This window comes from Poecilia formosa, unplaced genomic scaffold (genome assembly GCF_000485575.1).
Source record: "Poecilia formosa unplaced genomic scaffold, Poecilia_formosa-5.1.2 Scaffold446, whole genome shotgun sequence".
In the NCBI taxonomy this organism is placed as follows: Eukaryota; Metazoa; Chordata; class Actinopteri; order Cyprinodontiformes; family Poeciliidae; genus Poecilia; species Poecilia formosa.
In genome coordinates this window covers 1-11,105 of record NW_006800385.1, presented here as the reverse complement: position 1 = coordinate 11,105, position 11,105 = coordinate 1, and the positions used below count along the sequence as shown (strand labels likewise).

The 11,105-nt window shown below is 35.3% G+C and overlaps 2 protein-coding genes across 2 annotated transcripts; both read left to right on the top strand.

The window, feature by feature from the left end:
- Positions 1 to 785: 785 nt before the first annotated feature.
- LOC103155748 (UPF0461 protein C5orf24 homolog) lies at positions 786 to 4,725 on the top strand. Its single transcript, XM_007577556.2, has 2 exons — positions 786 to 1,242; positions 3,725 to 4,725. Exon 2 carries the CDS (start codon positions 3,730 to 3,732, stop codon positions 4,381 to 4,383), a length of 654 nt encoding a protein of 217 aa, XP_007577618.1. The 5' UTR covers positions 786 to 1,242; positions 3,725 to 3,729; the 3' UTR covers positions 4,384 to 4,725.
- Positions 4,726 to 9,558: 4,833 nt separating this feature from the next.
- LOC103155762 (thioredoxin domain-containing protein 15) lies at positions 9,559 to 10,991 on the top strand (the record flags this gene model as incomplete). Its single annotated transcript, XM_007577583.2, has 3 exons — positions 9,559 to 9,769; positions 10,425 to 10,732; positions 10,836 to 10,991. Coding segments are annotated over exons 1-3 (561 nt in total), but the record flags the coding sequence as incomplete, so codon positions are not given.
- Between the last annotated feature and the right edge of the window lie 114 nt (positions 10,992 to 11,105).

The following is an 11,105-nucleotide window of genomic DNA, read 5'->3' as shown; positions in this document are numbered from 1 at the left end:
AACAATTCATGACATAAAATATGTATTTAAATAATTCAGGATACTTTGAACATGCAGTGAACACAGGCTTAAAAATGCATTTATTCATGAAACAATTTAATATACATTTAAATAATGTATGCATATCAAATTTTATTTAAATAATCATGTCTACAAATATATTCTTAAATAATTTGTGTAAGTAATGATTTGTGGCAGTTTTGGGCTTTAAACTTGAAAAATAAATAATTCTGCACATCTGGATCTAATCTTTTTTTTTTTTTTACTATTAATAGCTCAAATTAGCAGAAATAAATGTTTGAAATATATTGTCCTGTCTAATAAATCAGCAGTGCTGCAAAAATTATCTTAAATGTTAGATATCAAACCAATTTTAATATCAAACATAATCAACCTGAACTCAGTTTTCAAATGATTCCCAGTAAGATTACAAATTGCTAATTTTACATCTTGTAGCCTACTTCATGTTGTCAGACAGGTTCTATCTCGATTTATTCGTTCAGGCATGCAGTAATAAATGATCATGGTTGAATGTAATCATGGTGATTGTATACTTTCACAACTGAAATCATTTTGAAACTGCTTCTTTAATGTGCTCTTTGATATTAAAACTTGTGTGATCAGAAACATGTAAGAGTGGAGTACATTTACGATGTTATTCACATTTATTGAACTGTTGGACGAAATTACAAACTTTTTGGAAGCTGAATCACTTTGGTGTGATGAGCCAAATGATGCGGATCTCCTAAAAAGGAACGGAATTCCCACCGTCACAGCGAGCGGCGTTTAGAAAGCATTCCCACTCAGCTACTGATGTTTTCTCGACAGCATTGTTAAAAATGAAGCAAAACTTTCCCTTTTCATTCACCTGCGGCCGATAATCGCTCCTGTTTTTCGTGTCAAAGCGTCTCATGAGGCGGAAAGGCTGGAAACCTCAGCCGCTGTTCGGCTGCGCTGCGCATGCTCAGACTGCGCTCTCCATTCTTATTAATTTTTAATGGAAAATGGCTGCGTTTCTTATCCAAACCGCCGGAGCTGAGGAATAAAGGAACCGTCTCTTCGGCCTCGCCGCCGCTCACGTCGAACCGGTTCTATGTGTTTGACTTCACGCTGAGCCGAACCGAACCGAACCGAGCCGTGAAGTGGAAAAATAACAGGGGAGAAAATGGACCGACTCCCGCTTTGAGGGATGAAAGATCATTTTTCTCCTTAACCCTTCTGCTTGATCTACGAACAATCGAGGTACAGTAACCCCGAGAGTTTTAAGATTTTCTTACTTAAAATATCGTCACTTTTTTCGTGATGCTGCCATGTTTTCTGCTGGACCGCTATCCGGGCCAGAACCAGGCTGGAGGCAGCCGGAGTCACCGAGCGGTTTTTGTGTCTGGACGCAAAGATGCGGAATCCATGTGCGCGTATTTATTTGTGAATGGAAAACAGTAAAGATGGTGTATTTGATAGTAAACTCTACATCACTCTAACGTCATTATTGATGTGATTTAATCCCATCAGAGAATAAATGCAGATATTTAGAGAGTAAAATGTTAATTAACTTTATGTTTGTTGATTAATCTGCGCCTTTTTGGATTGCTCGGAGGGAAATCTGCACTTTTCTCGAGGTTCTGATGTTCGAGGAAAATTAGGTCACTGTTTTATTTAACAAAGAGATTTTAGGGGACAACCATACATACATACATACATACATACATATATATATTCCCTTTAACTTAAACATACCTTTCACCAAGAAATGTATATATTTAAGAAACTCGTGTAAGGAAAAGGAAGAACAAAATATATATACTTCTGCTTTTATTTTTAATTATGTCAGTTTTGGTCTTCCATAGGCCCTTCCCCCATTTAAAGCAAATGTAAATTTGAACGCCACATAAATTTAAATTATGTTCAATGTTATGTTCAAATCAATTAAAAGATGCTTTCTTCATCCAAAATTCAAATTATATTTCAGATCATTCAAAAACCGTAAAAGGTTGTGGATGGTGATACTGTAGCAGTCAGTGTTGCAGTGAATCTGGAGAATCCTCTGACTGAAGACTGTTGCTTTATGTCAGTGTCAGACCAATAAACCTTCACACTGAAACTGGAAGATATGTTAATTATCCAAAATAAACACAACCAAAACCATAAAGACAGTTTTTTGTTTCAAATTATATTAATAATCAGAATGGAAACTATTGATCTCATTTTAATTGAACATGTGATGATTTATTACTAAAAAGTTGAGTTTGTTGGTTTTAGAGTGTAATGGCCGCCGCCATAACTTTTCAGATTTGCATTTGTAAGAATTTCTACATTGTTTTGATTTGATAACTTTATTCTTTGTGGTTTATTTTGCCACTAAAATGTAGAGATTTTACCGTCTAAGAACTTAAACCATTATTTAGTTGGTTTACTAACATGAAAAATATAAAATTAATTTGAGGAAGTTTTTTCATTTTGCTTTTCTGCCAGAAAGTGAGATTATGTATTTTATGCTAATTTACAATTCCTAGTTATAATTCCTGAATCATTTGAAAGTTTGTTGCAGTTTGTTTTAACGTATGTTCTGGTTCTAGTCGGTTTGTTTCTTTGTTTTTCTCCTGCTCTGAACAGGTCAAAGTTGTTTTTACAGTTTGACCAAGATGCTGAAGCTGTTGGTGGATTTAGGTTATCAAATAAATTTGTAATTCAGTTCATTTGTGTCTGTGTTTACAAAAGGAAACATTTTAAGTCAATCTGTATCGATATCGGTCGGCACTAAACCTCAGATATCGTATCGAAAGGTAAAAAATGTGGATCAGTGAGAGGGATGCGTGTGGTCTGGTTTGTCCACATTAGATGATATAATCCTATCTAATCTAATCCTATTTTAGATTATCTAACAGAAGAATTGCAGATTTATTTCAGTTTACTGAATAATTTTACTGAATTGATTAATTATTTTTGATTGTTTCAGTTGTTGAGGAATAAAATAGAAAGTTTTATTAAAGTTCACATAGAAAGTGTGAAAAAAAATAAAAACAAGATAAACAATAAAAATATTATACTGTTCAAGATTATAACAGAAAATACTGTGCAGTTATTAGAAATAGAAATATTAGACTTGAACATAAAAACTATTACTAATATTGTATATCAGTGCAGAAAATCAGATGTTTAATAACAGCTGGAATGTTTTTGGGTCTTTAAATAATAACATCATATCATCGACATATAGACAAAAATTTTCTAGGTAGCAGATTTTGCTGGATGATAAATTTTCCCAGAAGTTATTGCCATAACAGATAAAATTGTTTAGAGACAATTTTCCAGTAAATAATGTTATTGGCATAATAAGAACAGATTATCAAAGATCAATAAATATTAAATTCTAATGACCATTTAACACTGGAACTGGAAGACATGTTAAATATACAAAATAAACAAAACTACAGAAACAAAATTAATTATGAAAACTCTGGAAAACAAAATTATCCTTCAAAAAAGGTTAAAACCAAAACACCAGACTGAAAACTTTTATCATTCAGTTTTTTTTTAGAAAAACAATAAATCATTCAAATGGAAATTGATTTTGTTTTAGTTTATCATGCGATTAATTGATTTTCTAAATTATTTTCCTAATCAGTCACAGTTATTCAGTCCGTCTCAAGCACTTTGCATGACATGGAGCCGTGAGTTCCTCGGCGTTTCCTCGCCAGTAACGACCCGTTACTCTGACCCCCAGCAAAGATGATGCGCCAGGTGACCACCAGCGACTTCTGCATGAGCAGCAGGCCGTCCTGCCTGGCGGAGGACGCTCACCACCCCGCCGCTCATTTCGACCTCTGCGCCTCGCAGCCCAGCAAGTTCTACCCGCCTCCGCCGCCGGCCTCCCTGCAGATGACGCTGGCGCCGATGGCCTTACCCGCCCAGAGCCACAAGCCGCTGGGGTGCCACAGACAGGACCTTCTGGGTGCTGACCCGCGCGCACCTGGAAAAATGCCTGGCCTGAAAGGCTCGGAGCAAACGCCCGGCGAGGCGAAGAAAAAGACCAAAGGTGCCGGGAAGTCGGGCCGGCGCGGCCGGCCGCTGGGCACCACCAAGCTGGCCGGGTACAGAACCAGCACCGGGCGGCCCCTCGGCACCACCAGGGCCGCGGGGTTCAAGACGAGCCCGGGGAGGCCGCTCGGCACCACGCGGGCCGCGGGGTACAAGGTCAGCCCCGGGCGGCCCCCCGGCAGCATCAAGGGCCTTTCCCGCCTCAACAAACTGGCTTACAGCAGCAGCTGCAGCGCGGCGGCGTTCCCCTACCCTCTACCGCACAAAGACGTCCTCTGTGAACCTTCCTGCAAAGACAAGGCGGCCGCCGAGGACCGGCTCTGCACCGTCTCCACCTCGCCCTGACCTGGCCGGGAACGCCGCTGCTTCCCGTTGGGGCTGGCTGCCATTTTGAATTGTGACACTTTTTAAAACAAATTCTTGTTGTCTTGCTGTCATTTGTGTGCCTGCCGCCTGATAAACCGCCGTTTGTTTCTAATGCTAATGGTGGAGATCTCCGACAGCGTCATGGGAACAGCAGGCCTGTCAGAGCAGCAGCTCCACTTTATATGTAGCATTTTAACATCATTTAAAATGGAAAATTAATTTCTCCATTATGTGCTTCAATTACAAATGTGTGCAAATTTCATGATTATGGTGTTTCCATCAAATAGGAAACATAATTAAATAAAATCTCACTTGAACAAGTTTTTTTCACTCATTAAGTCATTAAAAACCATCATCCTCCAACCACTTCCTGTCTTCTTCCTCTTCTTCGTGGTTTCTGGCAGTAGTAACATCCTGCTGTTGATCATGTGACCCAGGAGGAGAAACAAAGAAAACGTGACGTTACTAGAGTTTCGTTCTTGTTCTTATCATGAAAAGGTCAAATATAATTATGCCATCTCGTTTCCTTTCAGGTGTGTTCAGGCTTGTTGCTCTTGTTTATGTTCTCTTCCAGACATTGATAAATATGTTAGTAAGCCGTTTGCATGGAAAATAAAAACTGAGATCATTTTTCCCACTTGATAAACTTTATGCTCACAAACAACAGCGTCTCTCTCCCAGCCACGTTTCTGCCTGGATGATCTCAGTTTTTTTGTTGCTAAAGTTTTCACTTGATGCTTAAATCCTTTTAAAGTTATGTTTTTAAACCCCTCTGTTTATTCATTTTCTGAAATGTATTTACCCTGTAAGCTAATGTGAACGCAGAGTCCAAGCAGAAGAGAAGGAATGCTGGGATCTGTCTCTGCGCCCAGAAAATGAATCTGTAAATTGTTTGGACTCTTAAACTCCATAACTCAGATGAACTCGGTTTATTTGGACTCTACTGACCGAAACTCAAAATGTTGCTCCCAAAATATCTTTTTGTTATTTGCATGTTTTTGTCTGACGGCTCCCTCGGCCTGCAGGCTGTGACAAATACGACTGTTACCTGTCTTGTAATGTTTGCTTTTGTTATGAATACAAAACAAAAAAGTGTTTTCTCTTTCAGTGTTTCTCACAGGAATGTTGCAAAGATTTGGATAATTGTTCATCCTGCAGAATTCAATCTGTCCTTTTAAACTTAATTAGTTCATTTCTGTTTTCTTGGTGAAATTCTGCATTTTTAAAAATTCCTCAGTGGTTTTCCCAAACGATGGATCGTTCCACTTATGTTTCATTACAGACGCATTTTGTAGATTTTCTTTTTAAGGCAATACTTTTCTACACATTATCCACGTGTAATTATATCTCAATGTATGATAAACATTACCTCATTATTAATAACTGTAGATAAACAAGATGGTTTTTGAAATCAGAAAATATCTGAGGAGTAAATATGAATCCATGTTTCTTATTTGTTTGTTTCTGACTAATTGTTCCAACAAAGTATCAGCGAGTAGAAACATGACTATCACATTATGATTATATTATATAGAAAGATTCTTTCACCTTTCTGTCTGGGAGCCTAGTAATTATGTATTGGCATTTTAATTTTTACAAGATAAACTCTGGTTTGTTTGTTTTGTCAGTGTGACTTAAGCTCCAGCTTTATATGTATTTGTTTTATTTATTTTTGTGTGTTTCTAGTTTCATCATAAGCCTTGAAATCAAACTTTATGTAAAACTAATGTTTTTATGAAGCCCCATCCAGAAATATGGCCTAGTCCAAGTTTAGTTCAACTTCGTTAAGTTGCTCTTCTTGGAAACCATTTAAAATTGATCAATTTGGTGCAATAATTTACTGTATGCATTCTTTGCTTTTTACTTTTCTGGTCTTTTAACTCGTGTGCGTTTTATGAAATGTTTGGATTATCTGTGCAGTGTGAACAAATGTTCTGAAAAAGACTTTTTAACTCTTCTTTACCAAAGAACGCAGCATCTCAAAAGGTTCGATTCAACATTAAAATGTAAATAACAAACAATATCATTAACAAAACATGGGTGAAGTAAAACTTGTTGCATTAGATGCTAAAATGAAAAGGCTTTCATATCAGCTGCTTTATGTCTGATTTTTCTATTAATCTGTTATGCTGTGAAAGAAATAATCTCTCTGTATCACATTTTATCTGTTTAACAGATACACTTTGGTTTAAATCATTTTTTATTCAAAGTACGTGTCAGGAATGCTAGTTGTAGTCTTTATTGTTAAACTTATCATCTGTCTTTATATTTACATTTTGTCCTCTTGTCTTAATCTTCAGGCTAATTTCCTGAAGTTCTTCAGAAATGTGAAACTGAAAGATTTGTCCTGATTTCCTGAAAATGTTTAGAAATGTGAGGCTGTCCCTGTGAGGTTCATTTAATTTACCCAAAATCAGAAAACAGTTTACACCGCCACAGCTAGCTAAGGAAGCTAGCATGAGTTTGGTTTGAATAGCATTATTAAAAATAAATATAATTTGTGGTGAAACAAAACACAAAATAATAATGTACACTTTCTATCTAGATTTTAGGCAATTTAAATCTCTAAGGTTTTGTATGTGGATAATAAACACAGATTCCTTTTTGACACCAAACACTAAAAATCCAATTTCCTGATTTAAATCAGATTTTTTTTCTTTCAAACTGTCATGATGGCTTCAAAGGTATAAACTAAAATATTCTGACTGTGTTATTGTTAGATTTAATGTTTTCACTTTACAGTGAAGCTTGTGCTGGGTTAGCATAAAGTCCTGCTGCACCGCCACATTCACACATCGGCCCTGAAAAGGCATTTCTTTTTCCCAAGTAAAATGGTTAATTAGGAGGTTTTTTTACACTGACATGGCACGTTAATTTGAGAAAGAATCGTTAACAACAATTAAACTAAAATAATTTATGTTAAAATAATAAAACACTAAAGATTTCTCTGCTTTGTATTTCTGTGTATATTATCACAATTTCAAATTTCTAAAGATCTCAGATTTGTGTTTTATTTTTAACACTTTAATATTTAACCTCCATAAGATAAAAAAAATTAATTTCCGCTTTTTTAGTTTAATTTTTATCTAAATTGTTAAATGAGAGTTTTAGTCTTTACTTTTGTCATAAATATTGACTGTTTTTATATTAACTTTGTCTTTACAAGATTCTGTTAAAATAAGGCCAATGAGTCCATCCATACTGTAAAACTTACATATTTAATATTCTGGAATATTTTAAGGATCTGATGTTTTGTTTTTCCAAACAATATTATTATTATTTTTTTTAAATAATTTATAGCTTCATATCCTGCTGGTTAGCAGGAGGAGCTAGCATTAGCATGATTTCATTAGCGCTAACAATTAAATGTAAATTTTCTGTCTTTACTGTGGCAGAAAGTTTTTATTAACGTAGAATTATCATTAATAACTCTCCATTAATAAGAGTTATCATTATTTGTGTTGTCTTTGTGACAATCTGATCATTAATCTGTTGTTGTGAAATTCTAAGAATAAAAGCTAACATTTATTTAGCTTAAAACTATGGAATAAATAATCCCAAGAACTGGTTCCAAGTTTCTATAAAAACTGCTGGTAAAAATGAGAATAGAGTGAAAATTTGATTCATATATTGTATCTTAATTATCTTCTGGGATTTAGATATTAAACTGAAGCTAATTTTTGTTAAAAAGATAGATGCTGGTATGAATTTAGAAAAACTTTACCTCATTGTGTCAGCTAATATTAGGCCTGAGATCCACTGTTTGTTTGAAAGGAGGAGAAAGAATACCTAAACAATTCTTGATTCTTATTATTTGAAGCAAGACATTGCAAACCAAGGATCCCAGTTATCAATAGTTTAATCTCTGTTACCGTTTTGTGTCTCTCCGCCTGCAGCTTTATCTCACGTTTGTGTTTTGGAGAAAATGTGAAGCCCAGTTATTCCTGTGTGATTGGCAAAGCTTGTAAAGCTTTGTACAGATTCTCATACTCTTCCTGCATGATTGTTGTGAAATGTTGAAAAGCTGTGTAATAAATAAAAAACAACACTTCAGTCATTTTTTTCTTTGTTTTTATGACTGTTTTGCTTTTCTGACTGTAGTGTTTGTTGTTCAGTGTCTGAAAAGCCTTTTTTTCACAGTGTATGTCAATATAAAGACATTTATAGATGTTAACTCCTGTAGTAATATTTAAGTACTATGTAATGATATGATGGATTAACGTTAATGTCACTTCATTAACTATTAAGGTAAAAAATGAAATAAAAACATCTAAAATAGTTTAGATGTTTTAGCCAACATTTACCTGATTTTAAGTTGTTCTTTTGTTCATTTAAAAAATTTTAAAAAAACATTTTGTACATGTTTTTTGTACAAAAAAACAAGTATTCCTTCATTATAAATTCACTGGGAGTGGATGATTATCCTCAGTGGATTTATAAAGTTATACTTTGTTCTTGGAAGGTAATTTTTTATAGATCTGCTGCACAAAAACTTCCCACTTCCCTTTTACCTGAGTTTAAGTTAAGTTTTATTGTACATTTAAACCTTTTCATTCCTTCACAAAGAACATCATGTTCTTTTGCATCTAAAAGAAAAAAGAGCTTCCACTATATTGTTAAAGATTTTTCTTTAAAGCTTTTATGAAATTTAGCCTTAAAACAATGGGTTTGATCATTTTATTTGGAGGCCTAATAGAAAAAAATGAAATTATTCTGGAAGTAATTTGAAAGCAATGAAAGAAGAAAAAGCTCTACTAAAGTAATCTGGAAGCACATGTTAGTTTTTGTTCCCCCATGAGCCCTAAAATATACTTTAGTCTGAATAAAAACATAAAAAGATCTCCTACACAACACAATACGTAATATCAGCAAATAAAACTAAAAAAAATAATAGAGGATTAAGGAGACGTTACATAATAATATAGAAATAACCGTAAAAATGATCATTATTGACAATATTCAAGAAAGTTAAGTTAAAATATAAAGTTAAAAAAAGTAAAAATTTATTTGTAAATGACAAAAATAAGATAAAATGTGCATCAACCTTAAATCTATGCAAAATATTGTTTAGAATTTCTTAATGTTCATTCTTTACGTAATCAAACGTTGCATTAGCACCCCGGAAGTTATAATTTGCGGTGTATCTTTTATATAGTTCCGCCACAGTGCGAAATATTTGTTCCTAGGAAACAAATGCTGCTCTCACATCTCATCATAATGGCCTCATCATCACTTCTCTGACCGCCTGGTCGTCTTAAAAACTAAAATATGTCGCGGAAGTATCGTAAACCTTTTATAACGTTTGTTTTGTTATTCATTTTTCATAGTCCCGCCATGTTGAGTCTATCGGCTGAGACAGCAGAAGGTAGGACACTAACTGTCAATGTTGTGAAAATTAACCGACGATTATGCTAATAAATATAACATTTATGTTAAGATTGTATATAGAAGCACTAATTAAAGGTTCTGTGTTGCTTATATTTTTGTTTAAGTCAATTTATCGTCTTGTAATGTGACGCCATTTTTCATTAATATCTTAAGCTGGCTAATTTAAACACATGTAAATGTGATAATATTTTTTCCCACTTAATAAAATAGGTAGTTGTTTGCCACAGATATAAAGATCTGTATTATATCTTCTTTATAGATTATAAATACAGTTTTACATGGTATTTTTGACTCTTCCGTCAAGTAAGTTTTGGAATAAACAAGTTGGATAAAACATTTAAAAATTAACCCATATTTAATAGAAATCTGAAATGCACACTTGGTCAAGATTAAATAAAATAAAAACTAACAGAGGATAATGTATAGTGAAAAATGTTTATAAATATTAGTGGAGCATCAGTGTTGGCAAACCATATTTATTTTTTAAGTTAGTACTGCAGCTTTAACCTCTCCTCTCACAGAGAGGAGGGGTTTCGTAAGGGAACCCCTCCTCTCTGTGAGATTTGTGTTTGAACCTTCCTGACTGAACCACATTAGAAATGTTGAGTGAGATATCTTCTGTTTTTCTTCAGGAACTGATGAGTCTCCTCAGGTTGTTCTGTCAGAGGAGTCGGAGAATAAACCCAGCTTTGTTGAGTCGGAGGAGTTGGACTCTTTGCCCAGACGGCAGTTTAAGACGGCTGAAATCGCAGACGCGGTGATGGGGACTGAAACCCCGATCGATCCGTCTGACATCGAATCCCTGATTCCCAGGAACGTGAAGGACTTCCAGTCAGGCTTCTCTCCCCCCTGCGATGGGAACGGCGATCGGTGCGTCTCGCCTGCGCAGGCCGAAGACCTGGAGCTGCTGGAGGAACCGGAAGCAGAATCAATGCAGCAGGTTCTTCAGCTGGAGCTCAGAAACTGAAATACAAGCTGCTGTGAAATGACTAAAGGGCTGAAAACATCACACAGAACCTTTACTTTTATTGTTTCACCTCCAGGTCACTCTGGAGATGGTCCCTGCAGAACTCCCAGCTGAAGAAACGAACACCACAGAGACAGCAAAGACGTATAAAGTGAACTGTGACAAGAGGAACGTCACAGGACTGGAGAGCTTCACCGTTCAGGTCCTCAACGCCTCACAGGTGCTTCTTCCTGTGAAATCTGTCACAATGCAAAAACACAAAACATCACTTTGGTCTAGTCTCTAGTGAAAATATCTATTTGAAATAAGACAAAACTAACTTACAAGTAACTTTTCAGCAAGAGCT

What these genes read in the sequence shown, in the direction of transcription:
- LOC103155748 (XM_007577556.2), top strand. Translation starts at nt 3,730, where the DNA reads ATGATGCGCCAGGTGACCACCAGCGACTTCTGCATGAGCAGCAGGCCG.